General features: G+C 52.9%; 2 protein-coding genes across 2 annotated transcripts in view; both read right to left on the minus strand.

The window, feature by feature from the left end:
• Positions 1–11,293, minus strand: part of LOC147646385 (uncharacterized) — a 114,411-nt gene extending 103,118 nt beyond the window's left edge. The window contains 2 exon segments of the mRNA XM_086873515.1: positions 10,260–11,055; positions 11,242–11,293. Coding sequence (XP_086729641.1) covers positions 10,260–11,055; positions 11,242–11,293 — 848 coding nt within the window.
• LOC147646389 (olfactory receptor 14J1-like) lies at positions 768–3,022 on the minus strand. The gene is made up of 2 exons (XM_086873553.1): positions 2,875–3,022; positions 768–1,773 (listed from the first exon to the last, which is right to left on the minus strand). Exons 1-2 carry the CDS (start codon positions 2,903–2,905, stop codon positions 797–799), a joined length of 1,008 nt encoding a protein of 335 aa, XP_086729679.1. The 5' UTR covers positions 2,906–3,022; the 3' UTR covers positions 768–796.
• Positions 11,294–23,852: the final 12,559 nt, after the last annotated feature.

The following is a 23,852-nucleotide window of genomic DNA, read 5'->3' on the forward strand; positions in this document are numbered from 1 at the left end:
TGAGCTGGGGGAGAGGCCAGGGCTGCACAGGGGGATGTTGTTGACAGCTCCATGAGGACGCTCTGGGACGCTGCCCTGGGGTGTCCAGCACAGTGGGGATGGATCAGCCCCTGCTCTGCTGCTCCTTCCCATCTCCCCCAGGGACCTTGCAGAGCCCCAGCCATGCTGTTTGCCCCCAGCCTGCCCACGGCCACCCTGGGGCTGCTGACGGGGGTTTTCTGTGCTGAGCTTTGGCCTGGCCGTGTTCTTGAGAGAGCCTGGGCAAGGAGCCTGGAGCCCCCAGGCCCTGCCCTGAGGCGTCAGCGCTGCCCCAGCAGTGCCCATGGCCTGTCCCTGCTGCAGCCCCAGCACTGCCACCCCCAGGGCTGTGCCCGGCCCCGAGAGCACTCAGGCCCTGCAGCAACACCAGGGCCAGGAGGGCAGCGGGGCAGTGGCACGGGAGCAGCACTGGCAACACCAAGTGCTGCTGCTCCTGGGCACAGCTGCTGTGCCAGCACTGATCTGCCCCCAGCTCTGCACACAGACACTGCTGCTGCAGCTCCAGAGAAGGGAACAAAAGGGGCATCTCTGGAGAAAACTTTGCTGGGAGATTCTTTAGTTCATTTAAAGCCAGCAAGAGCACAGCTTCTCATTGACACAGTCTGTGGCCTCAGGGAAGGTGAAGAGAAACAAAATGAGAAATGGCACAAAACAATGACATTTTATCGAAGACAATTTTAAAACATAAAACTAAGAAAAAGAACCTCCTAAATGAAACCACCAAGAAGTATCAAAGATAAGTTTTATTACAAGTTATTTACAGGAATTGGCCAGCAGTTAAATGTTTCTGAAACCATCCAGTCATCATTCTCCACACTGCAGCCTTGAGCTCCTGGTTCCTCAGGCTGTAGATGAGGGGGTTCAGGGCTGGAGGCACCACCGAGTACAGAACAGACACTGCCAGATCCAGGGATGGGGAGGAGATGGAGGGGGGCTTCAGGTGAGCAAATGTACCAGTGCTGATGAACAGGGAGACCACAGCCAGGTGAGGGAGGCAGGTGGAAAAGGCTTTGTGCCGTCCCTGCTCAGAGGGGATCCTCAGCACAGCCCTGAAGATCTGCACATAGGAGAAAATAATGAACAAAAAACAGACAAATACCAAACAGACACTGATTGCAATGAGCCCAAGTTCCCTAAGGTAGGCGTTTGAGCAGGAGAGCTTGAGGATCTGTGGGATTTCACAGAAGAACTGGCCCAGGGCATTGCCATGGCACAGGGGCAGGGAAAATGTATTGGCTGTTTGCATGAGAGCATTGAGAAAGCCACTGGCCCAGGCAGCTGCTGCCATGTGGGCACAAGCTCTGCTGCCCAGGAGGGTCCCGCAGTGCAGGGGTTTGCAGATGGACACGTAGCGGTCGTAGCACATGATGGTCAGGAGGGAAAACTCTGCTCCAAGGAAGAAGAGAAAGAAAAAGAGCTGTGCAGCACATCCTGTGTAGGAGATGTGTCTGGTGTCCCAGAGGGAATTGTGCATGGCTTTGGGCACAGTGGTGCAGATGGAGCCCAGGTCAGTGAGGGCCAGGTTGAGCAGGAAGAAGAACATGGGGCTGTGCAGGTGGTGGCTGCAGGCTACGGCGCTGATGATGAGGCCGTTGCCCAGGAGGGCAGCCAGGGAGATGCCCAGGAAGAGGCAGAAGTGCAGGAGCTGCAGCTGCCGCGTGTCTGCCAATGCCAGCAGGAGGAAGTGGCTGATGGAGCTGCTGTTGGACATTTGCTGTGGCTGCACATGGGGACCTGTTCATGGACAAAGGACAGTGGCAAGTCAGGAGAGGCTGCTTTGAGTCAAACCTGGGCCATTCCCTGTACACTGTCTAGCTGGGATTCACCCACTCTTGTTTCTGCTCTGGGAAAATCTTCACCCAGGTCCCTGACTGAGCTCCAGCTGTGCTGTCTGAGTGTGCCAGGAGCAGCCAGGCCTGTGTCTGGGGGCTCTCCAGGAGCCATCCCTGCCCTGCTGCCCTGGGTTTGTGGCCATGTGACAGAGGGAAAAAGCTGGATATTCAGGATTTGTCAGGGGAATCACTCCTAAAGCAGAAGGGCTTGGTAGCATCTGCACACACTTCTAAAGTATAGCAGGAGTTGGTTTTAGGAATTGTTTTACTGCCCACAAATCATTCCTGGTTCTCTGAGGTCAGAAATCCCCAGCATTTATGCTGCACTCAGAATTTCCCACTGAGAGATGTGAGAGGCAAAGGATTCCCTGTGGCTTAGGGAAGGTGAGGGGCTGGATGGGCTTGTTCCCAACTGCCCTGGGTTTGCACCTTTGGCTGGAATCAGAGCACAATCACACTCCTGTGTCACCCTGGCATAAACCAGACCCTGCCCAGAGCAGAGGGATCCCTGAATGTCTCACCCTCTCTAAAGGTCTGTGGGCAAGGTCTCAGCACCCCCCTCTGCCAAGGACACTCACAGCTCCCTTGGCAGAGCCAACAGCATTTCCTCAGCTGTGGCATCTCTGCCCTTCCCCGTGGGACATTCAGGGAACTCTGAGAGGCTCTGGCACAGATTTGCAGCCAGGAGGGCAGCTCAGAGCTTGGAAGGACACAGCAAGGAGATCCCCAGGTGTGCCCATGATGGGATCTCAGGGAGGGGGCTCAGCTCATTCCCCTTTGCCATGGACTGCTTTGCCCACAGCCCCACAGGTCACAGGGAAGCTGGGACACCCCATTCCCATGGACACACCTGCCTGGCAGCAATCCCAAGGGCAGGGCCTGACTCAGCTGCTGCAGATGCCAGAGCCTCCCTGAGAGCCCCAGATACCAATGACAATATCAGAGCAGTGCATTTAGACTGTTTAGGAGGCTCCCAGCAGAGAGACTGAGCACCCAAACTTACAATTCTGGCATCTCTGTAAATGTTCCAACATTACTTTGCTGATCCTGGTGTGTCCCCTTCAACTCAGAATGTTCTGTGATTCTGGGATTACAATTCCTCTTCTGCTTCTCTCATCCTGCTGTTGTCTATAATCAAAAGAGAAAAAAAACCCCAAACCTTTGCAACAGTGTTGGAACAGTAAAGTAAAAACCAGACCTTTATTGGAAACTTCCAGGTGTCCCAGTGGGGTTGAGGCACACCCGGCCCCTTATTTCAACAATTTATTAAGATTGATTAATTAGGATATTTAACAGAAACATTCAATAGGAGATTCAGCTGCCCCAGTTACACACCCCTGAGTCAACCCATTGGAGTAGGTCCAAGGGTGTCTTTGCCCCACTTTCTGTTATGACTGTTCATATTCTGGTTAAAAAACAAAATGTTCTTCTTGTAGCTCCTCTCCCTGATGATAAGACAATACAGTATTTCAGAAATCTACTTAGAAGATGAGATTATAGTTCTAAAATCTAAGAGTAAGGTTAGGAAACATATTAGAGTTAATTAAGAATAATAGTTGTCCTTAATTATAATATAAATGTAATATAATATAATATAATAGTATAGTATAGTATAGTATAGTATACTATACTATACTATACTATACTATACTATACAATACTATAGAATAATAGTTTAATAGAGTTAATTAAGAAAAAAAATTTATAATTACATGATAATAGTTTACTGATCTAAAAATATATTAAAAATGCATAAAAAGCAAAAAACTTTTTGCTATCATCTCAACTTTCCCACCCTGCTTAAAGAGAGAAATTGAACACAGTCTCAGGAAAGCTCCTGATCTTTACATCAATCCCAGGCTCACCTTCTTTTGGGAAGTGTCCTCTGGAGCTGTGCCCAGGCAGGACTGGAGCTGGGAGCAGCCCTGCCCCACACAGCCCCTCTCAGCAGCAGCCCCTGCCCTGCTCAGGGTGGCTCCTTCCCCCCACAGCTTCTCCCCAGCGCTGGGAGCAGCTCCCCGGGCCAGCTGAGAGCTGTCCCTGGCAGGCAGCAGAGTCCCTGCCCCAGCACAGCGCCCTGGGCTGCAGGACCCTGCTCTGCAGGACAGCCCTGGGCACCCCTGGCTGCTCTGCACAAGGGACAGGCAGAGAATGTACTCACAGAGTCTGTAGGCACTGGCATGTTCCAGCTTGAGGAGATGCCTCCAGGAGCTGCAGCTGCATTGTCCTGCAGCCAGAGGCTTCCTGTGCCAAGGGCTGGCAGGGATTCTGCCCCAGGCACTTCTCAGCACCTTCCCAGCCCTGACTGAATGAAGCTCTCTGTGCCTCTGGGCTGTGCCCAGGGTGGCTGCAGGCAGTGCCCCAGCCCTGCTGGGCTGGCAGAAGAGCTGCTCAGCAAGAGAAATGCGCTTTTGAAGCTCTTCTTGGTTTCCAGCAGCTGCCTCTGTGCCAGGAGCCCGGCCCAGCTCAGCAGCACAGACACAGCAGCAGGACTTTAATGAGCCTCTTGGGGCTTTGTGCTGAGGCCCTGAACATCAGTCCCTGACAGGGAGGGGAAGAAAGCTCTCAAGAACTCCAAGTCAGAATCCAACTCCAAAGTTTCTTTCAGTTTTAATGGGTCCCACTGAGGGATGTGACTGAGAAAGTGTCCCCAGGCCCCAGGCAGAGCAGAGAACTGGAGGCACTGATGACAGCTGGGGACAAAGAGAAGCCAAGGCTTGGTGCCCTGGGCCACAGCAGCCAAAGCTGTGCCAGCAAGGGCTGTGAGGAGACACCTTGTCCTGAGGCCCTGGGGCCTCCTGGCACAGCCCCAGCAAGGCTGGCCACTGTCACCCCCTTGGCCTGCCCTCAGCATCCCCCCTAGCCCACATGCCAGTGGCCTCAGGGATCTGCTGGAAGGAGTCCCTGGGGAGCCTTGCTCAGGAATGGCCCTGGGGGCTCCTTCATGCTCCAGGGACTGCAGCTTTTTCAAAGGACTTTGGCTTTTGCCTTGGAGTCTCTGAGAGCTTTGTGCAATCCTGGCCTCCAATTATCTGCTGTAATTAGTCCCTTGAGAGCCTTTGTCAGTAACAGCACTCAGTGGGGCTCATTAATGCTTCAAGGTACTTCAGTTATTTTAAGATACTTGCTATCTCCTTTTGATACAGACTCTAAAAGAAGTTTGTGCAATCCTGGCTCCAATTATCTGCTTTAACGAGTCCCTTGGGAGCTTTGCATTGACACTCAGTGGGGCTCATCAATACTTTGAGATACTCAGGGCTTTTTCAGCTACTTTGGATTTTCCTTCCCACACTGAGTCTCTGGGAGGTTTTTGTGCAATCCTGGCCTCCAGTTCTCTCCTCCAAGGAGTCCATGAGGAGCCTGTGTTGGGGATGGACCTCAGTGGGACCCATTAATGCCTCAAGAAACTTTGGGTTTTTCCTCTGACTTGGGCTCCTGGAAAGGTTTGTGCAATCTCCTCTCAGGCCCTGAGGTTCAAGGGCTCAGCTCCAAATGCACCCCGGGGCTCATTAGGATCAAGCAAATCCTAACAAACCATGGCTGTGCCTTGATTTCCCTCTGGTCTGGTGCAGTTCTTAGGAAAGTTTCCTACAACAGTTATGGAGAAATAGTTCAAAGAACTTCTAAGAAATAGGTATTCCTATTTTAAAGGTGTCTTTTTTTTTACTGTTCTCTTTAGAGCAGAGGTGATTGCAGCATTCAGTGATGGATATTGATCCAGGGTCTCTCCTAAGGAGGTCTGGCCAGGTCAGAGAAGCTGTGCCTTGAGGTCTGACCCAGTGGGGACAACCTTGCTCCACATTCCCCAGCCCCATCCTGTCTCTCCTCACTCCCCTGGGACCTGCTTTGCTCACAGAACTGGCTGCACTCAGGCAAAGAGGGGTTTTCCTTCTTTGATTTTAGCAATCTAAAACTGCTGAGTTTCCCCATGGAAAACAGACACCCTCCTCAAGTGTGTGCCAAGCCCAAGGTGCCACCAAGGAGGTTCCCCTTCCCCAAGGCAGAACCACACAAGGAATGTTTCAGACACACAGGGAGTTCCACAATAAACACAACCCCAGAGTTGGCTGAAGGCAGAATTAGAGCAGCTGCTGAAGGACAGACAAGCTTTGAACTCCTTGCAGCTGAAAGCACCAAGTGGGTTGTTGGGAGGTGTGTGAGTGAGGCAAGAGTGAGGGAAGGGAAATGCAGAGAGCCCTGGAAGTGTTTCTGTGCAGACAGGCTGCTGCAAGAGCAGTGTTGGACTTCTCTGGGGGGAACTGTGAAGGAGGTTGGGGCAGAGTGACCTCCCCAGTGACCTCGAGATGTCACACAGCCAACTGGGATGTCACAGCCCACTCAGTGATGTCACACAACCTGCCCTGGGATGTCACACCACCATTCTGTGATGTCACATCTCTTCCTATATGCCACAAAAACACCTTGTGATGTCACATAGCGTTCTGTGATGTCAAACAGCCACATTTGATGTCATTGTTCACTCTGTGATGTCACAGTTGGCACTTTGATGTCATACAACCTGTCCTGAGATGTCACATGGCTCTTCTATGATGTCACCGCCCACTCTAGGATTTCATATCACCACCATGTGGTGTCACAGTCTGCTCAGTGATGTCACAACCCTCTCTGTGATATTCTCTATCTAACCTCTGGTGTCACAGCCCTCTCTGTGATGTCACAACCCACTAAGTGATATCACCCAGACCACACTGTGATGTCATGCAGCCACACTGCGGTGTCACACCCTGCACTGTGATGTCACAGATCTCCTCTATGATACCGTAGCTGCTCTATGACCTCACACAACAAACTCTGGGATGTCACAGCCCCCTCTGTGACCTCACACAACCCACTCGGAGCTGTCACACAGCCCCTTTCTGACATCACAGCTGCTCTGGGGCTCCAGGACACAGCCACAGAGGTGCTGCTGTGACACAGCCCCCTCTGGCACATCCCACAGCCCCTGCCAGTGCTGAGCCCCTGGCAGCTCTGTCTGGGCCTGCTCTCTGTGTCCCTGAGCTGCCCTGGCAGGGCCCCAGCCCTGCTGGGCTGTGCTCAGGAGCTGCTCCTGGCCAGAGCTGTCTCTCTGCAGCGCTGCCCTTGCCAGGAGCTGCCTCTGGGCCAGGAGCCCGGCCCAGCTCAGCAGCACAGACACAGCACCAGCACTTTCATCACCCTCTTGGGCCTTTGGGGCTCTTGGCATCACACTCAGTCCCTCAGAGTGTGCTCCAGAAACTCCTCAGGAGCTCCAAGTCAGATGGAAACACTGAAGTTTCTTGTAGTTGAAATGAGAGACACGAGTGAGAAAGCGTCCCCAGGTTCCAGGCAGAGCAGAAGACTGGAGGCCCTGATGGCAGCTGGGGACAAGCAAGGGAAAGGTGTCTGTGGTGCTGAGCAAAGCTGGATGTGTTTCAGGAATGGCAAGGGCCAAGGGCTGAGCCCCAGCCCCTGGCAAGGCAGATGCTGTCCCTCCCTCATTGCTCAGGGCTCTTCCCGGGCCACTGGCATGTGGGGATGTGCAATGCCAAGGGCAGCACCATGGGGCGGCCCCTGCCAGGCTGCTGAGCAGGGACAAGGAGGCAATGAGGCCCCAGGGCTGCCAGGGTCACTTGTCCCCTGCTGGCCTCAGGCCCAGGGCCAGCAGCCATGGCCAAAGGGCTGCACAAGTTGCCTCTGGCAGGGCCTTGCAGCTGCACAGCCCAGAGCCCTCAGCCTCTACCTGCTGCTTATGTGATGAGGCCTCCAGACCCCATCCTGGGAGATTTTGGGTCTTCTCCATGGTCTGTGAAAATGGAAACACTGGTCAAAGTTATTTTCTACCAAATCTTGCATTGACAAGGATCAATATAATTAAACTGAAGGAGAATGGATTTAGATTTGTTAGAAGGAGAAAATATTTTACAATCAGAGCAGCACAAAACTGCAACTGCTTTTCCAGAGAAGTGGATGCCACATCCCAGGACTGCTCCAAGAGCAGGAGCTCTGTGCAACCTGACACAGTGAAAGCCTCTCCCCTCCCCAAGGATGGAATTGCTGTTGTGTGGGTTCTCTGATGTGCTGGGTGCCCTCACAACCCTCCTGGCCAGAATGTCTGCTGAGGGCCAGCCAGGCTGCTGCAGTGGCACTGACCTCACAGCCATCACCATTGCAGCCATGTCCCCTGGGCCTGGCTCTCCCCTTTCCTCTGCCCCTGCCTTGTCTCTGCTGCCATGAAGAGTTGTTTCATTATTATCCTGTCCCCAAGGTGCTGGGGCCAATTGCTTCCCAGTCAGGCTCCTGGAGCAGCAGTGGCTTTTCAGAGCCCAGCCAGAAATGAGCCCTGAAGCAGCAGCTCTGCAGCGCTGGCCACCAGGCCGGGGTGCCAAGGGAGCCCTCTGGCCATGGCCTGGAAGCAGCTGCTGCTGCCAAGGTGCCTTTGGTGCCTCAGGCTGTCCCTGGCACAGCTCCCAGCACGGCACTCTGCACTTGTGCCTGAGCCCTTCCCTGGCTTGGGGCTGGCCTGGGGCTTTTCCTGCAGCAGGATCTGCCCTGGCCATGGCACAGGAAAGGCAGTTCCTGCTGGAGCAGGAGGCTGTGCCTGGAATGGGCTCAAACAACTCCAGCAAAGCCCTGTTCACTTCAAAATTGTTTCCTAGGGCGCTATAGTCTAATAATTGTTATAGCTCCTGTCTGTCTAATCATTCCAGAATCAGTGACAGTAGTATTTGTATAAATATATCTGATATTCCATTGTTAATCCTGTGGGGAAAATTGCATTACGGTTCAATTCCACCTGTCCAATATTTACACATAAACCTTTAACAAACTCTGGGGCTGGGTTTGGATACAGCTGCTCCCAGTCTCCTCTCATAGAAAGAATTTCAAAGTCTAGGCAGCCTGAAGGGGTTTGAGGATCCATGGTGGCTGTTGGGTGTCATTTTTCCACCTCATGACACAGCAGGAGTTTCTCCAATAAAGAAATAAAGCTTTTGCCTGAAGCTCTCACTCTGCCCATGACAGGAAGCCCTGGGAGTGTCTGTGACATCCCGGCTCTTTGGCAGCCTGGGGACTCCTGGGATGTCACCGTGGAGCCCCCGGGAGTGTCTGTGGCAGAGCAGTGCCTTTGCAGCCCAGGGTCCCCTGGAATGTCACCATGGAATTGCTGTGACTGCGTCTGACCACACGGCTCTTCAGCATCCCCAGAAACCCCTGGGAGGTCTCTGTGGAGCCCCTGTCTCTGCCTGTGACATTCCAGCTCCTTAACAGCCTGGAGACTCTTGGAATGTCCCCATGGCGCCCTCTGAGGGCCTGTAACAAATCTGATCCTTGGTAGGCAACCATCACCAGCCCCTTGTTGTTATGTTCTGTTTCCATGGCAACCATCACCGGCCCCCTGTTGCTATGGTCAGTCCCTTGGCAGCTCCATGGAGACCCCATGCCATGGGTGGTTGCCATGGACACCAGCTCAGGCCTGGAGCCAGAGCCCGTTGCCATGGCAACCATTTACAGTCCCATCCCCAGGCTCATGGGATCCCAGAGCCACACAATTGGCTGAGTTGGGAGGGAGCCATGGGGATCCTCCAGTCCAACTGCTGGCCCTGCACAGGACACCCCAACAATCCCAGCCTGGGCCTGGCAGCGCTGGCCAAACACTGCTGGAGCTCAGCCAGCCCTGGAGCTGGGAGCCTTCCCTGGGGAGCCTGTTCAGTGCCCCAGCAGCCTCGGGGAAAAACCTTTTCCTCACATCCAGCCTAAACCTGCCCGCCTCAGCTCCAGCCGCTGCCTCCACTCCTGGCCCTGGGCACCAGAGGGAAGAGGTTCCCGCAGCCCCCAGCCAGGGACCCGCTCCCAAGGCTGCTGCCATGGCAACCAGGCCTGGCACCAGCTGGGATGCTCGGTTTCCATGGGCTGGGCTTCAGGAATGGCATTCCCCAATTTCCTGCTCCTGCTGAAACCGCGCTGCTGCTCGCTTCCCTCCCACCTGCCATGGAAAGCACAAAAGGCAAAGATCCCATGCTGGAATAAGAACAATTTATTGAGAACAGCAATGAGATAAGGCAAAAACAGGAACAGAAACAATTTTGGTAACAGAAAGGATAAGACAAACCATTCACAGGGAAAACTCAAACACCACCGACTGTTTCTTCCTGGACATGCATTTCCTCCTGCCAAGAAAGGACACTCTTCTCCTCTGGTCAGAGAGAGGGAGTCCTTTTCCGGCCCCTGGCAATGACCTGAGATGGGATTGAATATAATGACAGGGCCATGGCCAGACCCTCGCGTTCTTTGATCTCAAATCATGTCATTGCCATGAGCAGGTGTCTTCCCAGCATGGATCACAGGGAACATGGATCACCAGGTCTCTTCCCAATGTGGATTTTCCAAGGGTGGATGAAGCTGGAGCAGTGCACAAAGCTCTTCCTGCACTTAGGGCACTCGTAGGGCTTCCCTTACTGGTGCCTCCGTTGGTGCCTGGTCAAGTGAGATCTCTGGGTGAAGCTCTACCCACACTCGGGACACTCGTAGGGCCTCTCCCCAGTGTGGACACGTTTGTGGGTATTGAGGTTGGATCTCTGGCTGAAGCTCTTCCCACATTCCCCACACTCATAGGGCCTCTCCCCAGTGTGGATGCGCCGGTGCCTGATGAGGTCACAGTTTCGCTTGAATCCCTCCCCGCAGTCAGGGCGGCGGAAGGGCTTCTCATCCATGTGAATCGGCTGGTGACGGACGAGATTGGAGCTGCTGTGAAACCTCTTCCCACACTCAGAACATTCATAGGGCCTCTCCCCAGTGTGGATGCGCTGGTGGGTGATGAGTTGGGACTTCCAGGTGAAGCCCTTCCCACATTCCCCACACTCGTAGGCCCATTCCCCAGTGTGGATCATCTGGTGGCAGATCAGGCTGTTGCTCCGGCTGAAGCTCTTCCCACACTCCAAGCACTTGTAGGGCTTCTCCCCATTCTGAAGCTGCTCATGGACCACCAGCTCAGAGCCCCGGCTGGATCTCCGGCCGCCTTCCCGGCACAGGGTGGGTCTTTCCTCCTCAGAGCACCCTGGGATGGGTTTGGAGCCCCTCCTCCTGTGGGATCTCTGGGGATTTTCCTCCTCGTTGGATTCCTCCACTGTGGAGCTGCTCACAATGGCCTCTTCCACCAGGTTCTGCTGTGAGGATTTGTCCTCCCTGGTCTCCATCCTCAGCTCCTTGTCTGGGGGAGCAAGGACAAGGAGAGGATGGGATTTGCCTCCGTGCCAGAGGGAAGGGGAAGGAGATCCCCCCAGTGCGTCCCCGGCAGGAGGGCGTCGGCAGCGGGGTTGTCCTGCAGCCGGGGGCCCTGCTGGGCTGGGAGATGGAGCAGGAGAGAGGGGGAAAGGGGCACTGACTTCTTCCTCACCTGCCTGGGTGTTCTGGGGCATCTTCCTCTTCCTTGCAGCCTTCTCATCCATCCAGCCAAGGTTTGGGATGGGGAAATCCTGGTTCGGGAGAGAACAATGAATGAGCATGTTGAGTTTGAAGGTCCCTCTGTCTAAGTCCCTCTCTAGAACTCCCTGGGTATCTGGGAGGTCTTGGTTTGAAAGGAAAGGTGTTTGCTAAGGAAGGCAGAAACCACCATTGAAATTGATAAAAATTCAAGAAACAACCCTCTCCAAATTATTATAATCTTGAAATCAAAGTGCTCTCCGATAAAGATATAGGAATAGAAATAATAGTTCTTTACTAAAGGAAGAAAAATGAAAATGCAGCAGTACAAATGAAAAAAAAACCAAAAAAACAGCACTCTGAGAGAGTCAGAAAACAACCTGATATCCTGTTGGTCAGGGTGCTGGTAGCAGTCTGATTAAATGGTGGCTGCAGTCCTCCTGGAGAAACAGATGTGGTTCTGTTGAAGCAGTGATCCCATAGAAGATTGTAGCTTACCTCAAAAGTTCTGGTGCTGTCGATGGGTCTGGTCTCTCCTCTGGGAATCCAGTGGAGAAAGACTGCCTCTGGTGTTCTGATTCCCAGATTATATTCATGCAGGAATGCTTGGCTCCTCCCCCTGGGTGCAGCATCTCACAATGGGATGATGTCATTTTATCAGTCCTGCACTGAGACTCAATGGCCCATTACCAGAAGATATCCCCCTGGAGGGAGGATGCGTGGTGGAAGAGATAAAGAACATTGCCCCACCTGGTTTTAACAGCTGGCCCATTAACAGAAGATATCCCCCAGTTATGAGGGATGGGTGATGAAAGAGATAAAGAAAACTGCTCCTCTAGTTTTTAACAGATGGTGATAGAATACATGCTTTTGGTTGAATCTTGCATTGCAACCCAGGACATGGGGTACATAAAAATTTTACACCACCAAAATCTGGCCCTGAAAATGCCTCCCAGGAGTTCTAGTTCCATCTCTGTTCTCTCCCTTTTGGTGTTCAGGCTTTCACCCCTGTCCCAGCTCTGGGGGTCACACTTGTACTGTGGGTCCCCTGTCTACTCGGTCCCTGACCTCTTCTTGCTGCTGTGAGTGCCAGGAATTTGAAAACTTCCTCCCATTTCCATCTCCCCACTTAGGGATGCAGGAAGTTTTTGGGGTCCCATGGTCCCTGCTCCCCTTATTCCCTTCTTGGGGTTGCAGGGGGACCAAGGAGTCCCCCCTGCCCCTCTCTATGCAATTGAGGGTCCCATGAATCATGGTGCTCCTCCTCTCTGGGCTCCCCACTTTGGGGTCCTGGGGGACACAGGGCTCTGCTCCTCCAGGCTGCCTCTGCCAGCAGCTGCCACTGGGAACCCCAAATGTCCCCCTAAAGGACATTTTCTTCTCAGCCTTGGTGTTCTTCATTCTCCAATCATCACCCCCAAAAACCCAACCCAGGAAGCTCCCAGGATATCTGGGCTGAGCTCCCCCTCCCTGGTAACCTGTGGGATAGGGGGGGTGTTGATCCCATGGATGGGGGGGCTGTGAATTCAGGGAGTGAATCCCAGCTTGACTGGGATATGCTGGACCTGAGATCATACTGGGAGAACAAGCACCTAACTGGGATTACTAGGACTGTCTGGGAATGGCTATGGACATGTTGAGGGCAGCTAGGATATACTGGGAGTGTCTGTGATCATACTGGGGATGACTGAAAACACACTGGGAACAATGGGAACCATGCTGGGGACAACTGGGAACAACTGGGAGTGACTGGGTCTACACTGGAGGCAGCTGGGAATGACTGCAACCTTGCTGGGAGCAGCTGGGATCATCTGGGAAGCGACTGAGACTATACTAGGGGCAACTGGGTGCAACTGGAATCACGCTGGGAGGAACAGGGAGCAACTGGAACCATCCTGAGGGTAACTGGCATCCTACTGGGATCACAGTGGGAGCAGTTGGCCCATGCTGGGCAAAACTGGGACCATACTGGCAGCAACTGGGACTGGGAGTGTCTGGGAGCAACTGGGATCAGGCTGGAAGCACCTGAGGAGTGACTAGGAGGAACTGGGATAGACTGGAAGAAACTGAAACCACAGTGCAGGTAAATGGGAGCAACTGGAACCATGCTGGATAATCCTGGGAGCAGCTGTGCCCATGCTGGGGTCATACTGGGATCCTACTGGAACTAGCTGGGATCATACTGGGGGTGACTGCAAAGGTGCTGGCTGGGATTGGAACCATGCTGGAGGTGACTGGGAACAACTGGGCCCATCCTGGGAGTGACAGGGAGTCACTCTGGCCATGACTGGAATCATGCTGGAAGGATATGGGAGTGATTGGAACCATACTGGGGGTGACTGGGTGTAACAGCAAATACTGGAAGTGACTGAGATTGTAGTGGGAGTGACTGGGAGTCACTGGGATGCTTGGTTCCTCCCCCTGGGTGGAGCATCTCACAATGGGATGATGTCATTTTATCAGTCCTGCAGTGAGACTCAATGGCCCATTAACAGAAGATATCCCCCTGGAGGAAGGATGGGTGGTGGAAGAGATAAAGAACACTGCCCCACCTGGTTTTAACAGCTGGCCCATTAACAGAAGATATCCCCCCAGTTATCAGGGATGGGTGATGAAAGAGATAAAGAAAACTGCTCCTCTAGTTTTTAACATGGTGATAGAATACATACTTTTGGTTACATCTTGCATTGCAACCCAGGACATGGGGTCCATAAAAATTGTACACCACCAAAAATTGCCCCTGAAAATGCTTTCCAGAAGTTTTCCATTTCTGTTCTCTCCCTTTTGGTGTTCAGGGGTTCCCCCCTGTCCCAGCTGCTGGGGGGCATGCTTGTACTGGGGGTCACACTTCTACTCGGTCCCTGACCTCTTCAGGCTGCTGGGAGTGCCAGGTATTTGAAAAGTTCTTCCCATTTCGATCTCCCCACTTAGGGATGCAGGAAGTTTTTGGGGTCCCAGGGTCCCTACTCCCCTTATTCCCTTCTTGGGGGTGCAGGGGGACCAAGGAGTCCCCCCTGCCCCTCTCTATTTAATTGAGGGTCCCACGAATCATGGCGCTCCCCCTCTCTGGGCTCCCCACTTTGGGGTCCTCGGGGACACAGGGCTCTGCTCGTCCAGGCTGCCTCTGCCAGCAGCTGCCACTGGGAACCCCAAATGTCCCCCCAAAGGGCATTTTCTTTTCAGCTTTGGTTTTCTTCATTCTCTAATCATCACCCCCAAAAACCCAACCCAGGGACCCCCCCAGGATATCTGGGCCGGGGTTCCCCTCCCTCGTCACCTGTGGGATGGGGGGGTGATGATCCCATGGGTGGGAGGGGGCTGTGAATTCAGGGAGTGAATCCCAGTTTGACTGGGATATACTGGGCCTGAGATCATACTGGGATAGCAAGCACCTAACTGGGATTACTAGGAGTGTCTGGGAATGGCTATGGACATGCTGAGGGCAGCTGGCATATACTGGGAATGTCTGTGATCATACTGGGGATGACTGAAAACACACTGGGAACAATGGGAACCATGCTGGGGACAACTGGGAGCAACTGGGAGTGACAGGGTCTACACTGGGGGCAACTCCAGCTGGGCATAACTGGGACCATGATGGAAGCAGCTGGGATCATCTGGGGAGCAACTGGAACTATACTGGGGCCAACTGGGTGCAACTGGAATCACACTGGGAGGAACAGGGAGCAACTGGAACCATCCTGAGGGTAACTGGCATCCTACTGGGATCACAGTGGGAGCAGTTGGGCCATGCTGGGCAAGACTGGGACCATACTGGCAGCAACTGGGACTGCACTCAGCGTGACTGGGAGTGGCTGGGAGCAACTGGGATCAGGCTGGAAGCACCTGAGGAGTGATTGAGAGCAACTGGGATATACTGGGAGAGACTGAAACCACAGTGCAGGTAAATGGGAGCAACTGGAACCATGCTGGATAATCCTGGAAGCAGCTGTGCCCATGCTGGGGTCATACTGGGATCCTACTGGAACTAGCTGGGATCATACTGGAAGTGACCACAAAGGTGCTGGCTGGGACTGGAACCATACTGGAGGTGACTGGGAGCAACTGGCCCCATCCTGGGAGTGACAGGGAGTCACTCTGGCCATGACTGGAATCATACTGGGAGGGCCTGGGTGTGACTGGAACCATACTAGGGGTGGCTGGGTGCAACAGCTCATACTGGGGGTGACTGAGATTGTAGTGGGAGTGACTGGGATCATTCTGGAAGTGTTTTTCTGTAGATCTTCTGTCTTTCTGGTCTCTTTTTATTCTCCTTCCTATCCTACGTACCTGGAATATTTTTGGATATCTTAATGTTACCCGAAATCTTAAGGGTTAACACTTTTTAGGTTAAATGAGCTAAGTTTGCAAAGTTAAGGCTATGGTAAGAGTTCTTTGTGCAGTTGGATGTTGTATTAAACCCTTTGCCATAGTTCCTTGATTGTCTGTATTTCGTCAGTTAAATTTTGTGTCATTTTGACCTTTTAGCTCAGTTGGTCAGAGCATGGTGCCAGCATCACCGAGGTTGTGGGTTCAATCCTTGTGGGGCCATTATCTTAAGAGCTGGACTTGATGGTCCTTGTGGGTCCCTTCCTACCAAGAATATTCTTTGCATCTGTCCATGTTGAGAAGATCTGGTTGTTGTTTCTCCTGTGCACCAAATTCAAGCACAGGAACCTTTGGTTACCACCAGCATTGAAGTGTTCTGGGGTGTTACAGCCCTGCAGGCTCACAGTGGCCTCTTGTTTCCATAAGGACCCACAGTGTCCCACTGGTCCCTTGGTTCCATGGGCCCAAGAGTACCACAACGATCCCCTTGGTTCCACAACTTCCCACGGTGTCTCACTGACCCCTGGAGCCAAGGATCTGGAGTGTCACACAGGTTTATAGCATTTGTCCTTGCTGCCCCTCACATCCCACTGCCCCACAAAGAGCCCCGAGCCACCCCTGAGGGACAGGCCCTGCTGGGCCAGGCCTGGGCTCAGGGCTTGGCCTTTCTGCTTCCTCCAACCCAGCCAGGGCTTGCTCAGCATTGCAGTTCCCTGCTCAGAGCCTTTGGCTCTCGGCAATCCTGGCCTCCAGGATCTGCTCTCACCAGTCCCTGGGGAGCCTTTGGCAGTCCCTGCCCTCAGTGGGGCTGATTGATGCTCCAAGGGACTTGGAGTTTTGCTTCTGACTCCTTGAGCAGCTTCATCAGTTTGAAGGAGGGACAGAGGAGGATCAGGAAAAGGAGAAAGAACCACGAGGTCAAGCACTCCCTGAATTCACAGCCCCCCCAACTCTGGGATCATCACCCCCCATCCCACAGGTGACCGGGGAGGGGGAGATCAGACCAGATATCCTGGGGGGTCCCTGGGTTGGGTTTTTTTTAGGGGATGTTTGGAGAATGAAGAACTCCAAATATGAGTGGAAAATGCTCCTTGTGTGGATACTGGGGGGTCCCAGCATCCCTACGTGGGGTGATGGAATAGGGGGAACATTTCAAATTCCTGGCACTCCCAACAGTCTGAAGAGGTCAAGGACTGAGTAGACAGGGGACCCCCAGTACAAGCAGAACCCCAGAAGCTGGGACAGGAAGGAACCCCTGAACACCAAATGAGGGAGACCAGAGATGGGGAAATCCTAGGAGGCATTTTCAGGGCTAAATCTTGGTGTTTGGGAGGTTTTTATGGACCCCATGTCTTGGGTAGCAATGCAAGATGTAACCAAAAGTATGTATTCTATCACCATCTGTTAAAACCTGGTAGAGCAGTTTTCTTTATCTCTTTCATCACCCATCCCTCATAACTGGGGGATATCTTCTGTTAATGGGCCAGCTGTTAAAACCAGGTGGGGCAGTGTTCTTTATCTCTTCCACCACCCATCCTTCCTCCAGGGGGATATCTTGTTAATGGGCCATTGAGTCTCAGTGCAGGACTGATAAAATGACATCATCCCATTGTGAGATGCACCACCCAGGGGGAGGAGCCAAGCATTCCTGCATGGATATAATCTGGGAATCAGAACACCAGAGGCAGTCTTTCTCCATTGGATTCCCAGAGGAGAGACCATACCCATCTACAGCACGGGAACTTCTGAGGTAAGCTACAATCTCCTATGGGATCATTGCTTCAACAGAACCACATCAGTCACTCCAGGAGGACTGCAGCCACCATTTAATCAGACTGCTACCAGCACCCTGACCAACAGGGTGTCAGGTTGTATTCTGACTCTGTTGGTGGGTTGTTTATTTGTTGGGGTTTTTTTTGTACTGCTGCATTTTCATTTTCCTTTCTTTAGTAAAGAACTATTATTCCTGTTCCCAGATCATTACCTGAGAGCACTTTGATTTCAAGATTATAATAATTCGGAGGGGATGGGATGTTTACATTTTTATCAATTTAAATGGAGGTTTCTGCTTTCCTTAGCAAACACCTTTCCTTTCAAACCAAGGCACCGCAGATGCCCCGATGATTTCTAAATATGGACTTGGTAAGAAGTACCATCAGAGTCCATGTGCTCATTCCTTGTTTTCTCCTAAACCAGGATTTTCCAATCGCAAACCTTGGCTGGATGGAGAAGGAGGCTGTGAGGAAGAGGAAGATGCTCCAGGACACCCAGGCAGGTGAGGAGGAAGTCAGTGCCCCTTTCCCCCTCTCTCCTGCTCCATCTCCCAGCCCAGCCTGGCCCCCGGCTGCAGGACAACCCCGCTGCCGACGCCGTCCTGCCGGGGACGCACTGGGGGGATCTCCTTCCCCTTCCCTCTGGCACGGAGGCAAATCCCATCCTCTCCTTGTCCTTCCTCCCCCAGACCAGGAGCTGAGGATGGAGACCAGGGAGGACAAATCCCCACAGCAGAACCTCATGGACAAGGCTGTTTTGCACGGCTCCACAGCGCAGGAGTCAAGCATGGACGAAAATCCCCAGAGATCCCGCAGGAGGAGGGGCTCCAAACCCATCCCAGGGTGCTCTGAGGAGGAAAGACCCACCCTGTGCCAGGAAGGCGGCCGGAGATCCAGCCGGGGCTCTGAGCTGGTGGTCCATGAGAAGCTTCAGGATGGGGAGAAGCCCTACAAGTGCTTGGAGTGTGGGAAGAGCTTCAGCCAGAGCAACAGCCTGATCTGTCAACAGATGATCCACACTGGGGAATGGCCCTACGAGTGTGGGGAATGTGGGAAGGGCTTCAGCTGCAGCTCCCAACTCATCATCCACCAGCGCATCCACACTGGGGAGAGGCCCTACGAGTGTCCCGAGTGTGGGAAGAGGTTTCAGAGGAGCTCCGATGTTGTCCTGCAGCAGCTGATTCACACGGATGAGAAGCCCTTCCGCTGCCCCGACTGTGGGGAGGGCTTCAAGTACAACACCCACCTCATCAGGCACCGGCGCATCCACACTGGGGAGAGGCCCTACACATGTGCACAGTGTGGGAAGAGCTTCACCCGGAGCTCTAACTTGACCAGACCAACGGAAGCACCGGTTAGGGAAGCCCTGCGATTGGTTCAAGTGCAGGAAGAGCTTTGTGCACTGCTCCAGCTTCATCTCACATTGGAAGACTGACATTGGGAAGAGACGTGGTGATCCATGTTCCCTGTGATCCATGCTGGGAACACACCTGTACCTTTTCCTGCCCGTGGTAATGACATGATGTGGGATTAAAGAACATGAGAGTCTGGCCATGGTCCTGTCATTATATTCAATCCCATCTCAGGTCATTGCCAGGGGCAGGAAAAGGACTCCCTCTCTCTCACCAGAGTAGAAGGGTATCCTTTCTTGGCAGGAGGAAATGCATGTTCAGGAAGAAACAGTCAGTGGTGTGTTAGTTTTCCCTGTGAATGGTTTGTCTTATCCTTTCTGTTACAAAATTGTTTCTGTGTCTGTTTGTTCCTTATCCCGTTGCTGTTCTCAATAAATTGTTCTTATCCCAGCCTGGGATCTTTGCCTTTTCTGCTTTCCATGGGAGGTGGGAGGGAAGAGAGCAGCAGTGCGGTTTCAGCAGGAGAAGGAAATTGGGGAATGCCATTCCTGAAGCCCAGCCCGTGGAAACCGAGCATCCCAGCTGGTGCCAGGCCTGGTTGCCATGGCAGCAGCCTTGGGAGCGGGTCCCTGGCTGGGGGCTGCGGGAACCTCTTCCCTCTGGTGCCCAGGGACAGGAGTGGAGGGAGCGGCTGGAGCTGAGGCGGGCAGGTTTAGGCTGGATGTGAGGAAAAGGTTTTTCCCGCGAGGCTGCTGGGGCACTGAACAGGCTCCCCAGGGAAGGCTCCCAGCTCCAGGGCTGGCTGAGCTCCAGCAGCGTTTGGCCAGCGCTGCCAGGCCCAGGCTGGGATTGTTGGCGTGTCCTGTGCAGGGCCAGCAGTTGGACTGGAGGATCCCCATGGCTCCCTCCCAACTCAGCCAATTCTGTGGCTCTGGGATCCCATGAGCCTGGGGATGGGACTGCAAATGGTTGCCATGGCAACGGGCTCAGGCTCCAGGCCTGAGCTGGTGTCCATGGCAACCACCCCTGGCATGGGGTCTCCATGGAGCTGCCAAGGGACTGACCATAGCAACAGGGGCTGTGATGGTTGTCATGGAAACAGACCATAACAATGGGTCAGATGTTGCCATGGGAACAGACCACAGCAGGGAGACAGCTCTGGCCAGGAGCAGCTCCTGAGCACAGCCCAGCAGGGCTGGGGCCCTGCCAGGGCAGCTCAGGGACACAGAGAGCAGGCCCAGACAGAGCAGCCAGGGGCTCAGCACTGGCAGGGGCTGTGGGATGTGCCAGAGGGGGCTGTGTCACAGCAGCACCTCTGTGGCTGTGTCCTGGAGCCCCAGAGCAGCTGGGATGTCAGAAAGGGGCTGTGTGACAGCTCCGAGTGGGCTGTGTGAGGTCACAGAGGGGGCTGTGACATCACAGAGTTTGTTGTGTGAGGTCACTGAGCAGCTACGGTATCATAGAGTTGATCTGTGACATCACAGTGCAGGTTGTGATATTGTAGTGTGGCTGCATGACATCACAGCATGGTCTGGGTGATATCACTTAGTGGGTGGTGATATCAGAGAGAGGACTATGACACTAGAGGTTAGATAGAGAATATCACAGAGAGGGTTGTGACATCACTGAGCAGACTGTGACACCACATGGTTGTGATATGAAATCCAGGAGTGGGCAGTGACATCACAGAAGAGCCATGTGACATCTCAGGACAGGTTGTATGACATCACAGTGCTGACTGTGACATCACAGAGTGAACAATGACATCAAATGTTGCTGTGTGATATCACAGGAAGATATGTGACATCACAAGGTGGTTTTGTGGCATATAGGAAGAGATGTGACATCACATAAATGTGGTGTGACATCCCAGAGCAGGTTGTGTGACACCACTGAGTGGGCTGTGACATCACAGGTGGCTGTGTGACATCTCGAGGTCACTGGGGAGGTCACTCTGCCCCAACCTCCTTCACAGTTCCCCCCAGAGAAGTTCAACGCTGCCCTTGCAGCAGCCTGTCTGCACAGAAACACTTCCAGGGCTCTCTGCATTTCCCTTCCCTCACTCTTGCCTCACTCACACACCTCCCAACAACCCACTTGGTGCTTTCAGCTGCAAGGAGTTCAAAGCTTGTCTGTCCTTCAGCAGCTGCTCTAATTCTGCCTTCAGCCAACTCTGGGGTTGTGTTTATTGTAGAACTCCCTGTGTGTCTGAAACATTCCTTGTGTGGTTCTGCCTTGGGGAAGGGGAACCTCCTTGGTGGCACCTTGGCCTTGGCACACACTTGAGGAGGGTGTCTGTTTTCCATAGGGAAACTCAGCAGTTTTAGATTGCTAAAATCAAAGAAGGAAAACCCCTCTTTGCCTGAGTGCAGCCAGTTCTGTGAGCAAAGCAGGTCCCAGGAGAGTGAGGAGAGACAGGATGGGGCTGGGGAATGTGGAGCAAGGTTGTCCCCACTGGGTCAGCCCTCAAGGCACAGCTTCTCTGACCTGGCCAGACCTCCTTAGGAGAGACCCTGGATCAATATCCATCACTGAATGCTGCAATCACCTCTGCTCTAAAAAGAACAGTAAAAAAAAAGACACCTTTAAAATAGGAATACATATTTCTTAGAAGTTCTTTGAACTATTTCTCCATAAGTATTGTAGGAAACTTTCCTAAGAACTGCACCAGACCAGAGGGAAATCAAGGCACAGCCATGGTTTGTTAGGATTTGCTTGATCCTAATGAGCCCCGTGGTGCATTTGGAGCTGAGCCCTTGAATGTCAGGGCCTGAGAGGAGATTGCACAAACCTTTCCAAGAGTCAAGGTCAAGGAAAGACCCAAAGTGTCTCCAAGCATTAATGGGTGCCACTGAGGCCCATCCCCAGCACAGGCTCCTCATGGACTCCTTGGAGGAGAGAACTGGAGGCCAGGATTGCACAAAAACCTCCCAGAGACTCAGTGTGGGAAGGAAAATCCAAAGTAGCTGAAAAAGCCCTGAGTATCTCAAAGTATTGATGAGCCCCACTGAGTGTCAATGCAAAGCTCCCAAGGGACTCGTTAAAGCAGATAATTGGGGCCATGATTGCACAAACTTCTCTTAGAGTCTGTATCAAAAGGAGATAGCAAGTATCTTAAAATAATTGAAGTACCTTGAAGCCTTAATGAGCCCCACTGAGTGTTGTTACTGACAAAGCCTCTCAAGGGACTAATTACAGCAGATAATTGGAGGCCAGGATTGCACAAAGCTCTCAGAGACTTCAAAGCAAAAGCCAAAGTCCTTTGAAAAAGCTGCAGTCCCTGGGAGCATGAAGGAGCCCCCAGGGCCATTCTTGAGCAAGGCTCCCCAGGGACTCCTTCCAGCAGATCCCTGAGGCCACTGGCATGTGGGCTAGGGGGGATGCTGAGGGCAGGCCAAGGGGGTGACAGTGGCCAGCCTTGCTGGGGCTGTGCCAGGAGGCCCCAGGGCCTCAGGACAAGGTGTCTCCTCACAGCCCTTGCTGGCACAGCATTGGCTGCTGTGGCCCAGGGCACCAAGGCTTGGCTTCTCTTTGTCCCCAGCTGTCATCAGTGCCTCCAGTTCTCTGCTCTGCCTGGGGCCTGGGGACACTTTCTCAGTCACGTCCCTCAGTGGGACCCATTAAAAGTGAAAGAAACTTTGGAGTTGGATTCTGACTTGGAGTTCTTGAGAGCTTTCTTCCCCTCCCTGTCAGGGACTGATGTTCAGGGCCTCAGCACAAAGCCCCAAGAGGCTCATTAAAGTCCTGCTGCTGTGTCTGTGCTGCTGAGCTGGGCCACACTCCTGGCACAGAGGCAGCTCCTGGAAACCAAGAAGAGCTTCAAAAGCACATTTCTCTTGCTGAGCAGCTCTTCTGCCAGCCCAGCAGGGCTGGGGCACTGCCTGCAGCCACCCTGGGCACAGCCCAGAGGCACAGAGAGCTTCAATCAGTCAGGGCTGGGAAGGTGCTGAGAAGTGCCTGGGGCAGAATCCCTGCCAGCCCTTGGCACAGGAAGCCTCTGGCTGCAGGACAATGCAGCTGCAGCTCCTGGAGGCATCTCCTCAAGCTGGAACATGCCAGTGCCTACAGACTCTGTGAGTACATTCTCTGCCTGTCCCTTGTGCAGAGCAGCCAGGGGTGCCCAGGGCTGTCCTGCAGAGCAGGGTCCTGCAGCCCAGGGCGCTGTGCTGGGGCAGGGACTCTGCTGCCTGCCAGGGACAGCTCTCAGCCGGCCCGGGGAGCTGCTCCCAGCGCTGGGGAGAAGCTGTGGGGGGAAGGAGCCACCCTGAGCAGGGCAGGGGCTGCTGCTGAGAGGGGCTGTGTGGGGCAGGGCTGCTCCCAGCTCCAGACCTGCCTGGGCACAGCTCCAGAGGACACTTCCCAAAAGAAGGTGAGCCTGGGATTGATGTAAAGATCAGGAGCTTTCCTGAGACTATTTTCAATTTCTTTCTTCAAACAGGGTGGAAAAGTTGAGATGATGACAAAAAGATTTTTGCTTTTTATACATTTTTTTAACACATTTTTAGATCTGTAAACTATTATTATATAGTTACAAAATTTTAATCCTTTATTAACTCTATAAAATTACTAGTACATACTTATATAACTATTATCCTTAATTAAATCTAGCATGTTTCCTATATTTTCTCTTAGATTTTAGAACAATAATCTGATCTTCTAAATACATTTCTGAAATACTGTATTGTCTTATCATCAGGGACAGAAGCTACAAGAAGAGCATTTTGTTTTCTAACCAGAATGTGAGCAGTCATAACAAAAAGTGGGGCAAAGAAATCCTTGGACCTACTCCAATGGGTTGACTCAGGGGTGTGTAACTGGGGCAGCTGAATCTCCTATTGAATGTTTCTGTTAAATATCCTAATTAATCAACCTTAATAAATTGTTGAAATAAGGGGCCGGGTGTGCCTCAACCCCACTGGGACACCTGGAAGTTTCCAATAAAGGTCTGTTTCTTACTTTACTGTTCTAACACTGTTGCAAAGGTTTGGGGTTTTTTTCTCTTTTGATTATAGACAAGAGAGGGATGAGAGAAGCAGAAGAGGAATTGTAATCCCAGAATCACAGAACATTCTGAGTTGAAAGGGACACACCAGGAACAGCAAAGTAATGTTGGAACATTTACAGAGATGTCA

This window comes from Cyanistes caeruleus, unplaced genomic scaffold (genome assembly GCF_971803275.1).
Source record: "Cyanistes caeruleus unplaced genomic scaffold, bCyaCae1.hap1.1 HAP1_SCAFFOLD_100, whole genome shotgun sequence".
Classification (NCBI taxonomy): domain Eukaryota; kingdom Metazoa; phylum Chordata; class Aves; order Passeriformes; family Paridae; genus Cyanistes; species Cyanistes caeruleus.

Excerpts from the sequence above, each read along its gene's own strand:
- LOC147646389 (XM_086873553.1), bottom strand. The coding sequence starts at position 2,905 with ATGTTGGAACATTTACAGAGATGCCAGAATT. Across the intron at positions 1,774-2,874 it reads TTTACAGAGATGCCAGAATT|GTCCCCATGTGCAGCCACAG; the intron begins GTAAGTTTGGGT and ends GTCCATGAACAG.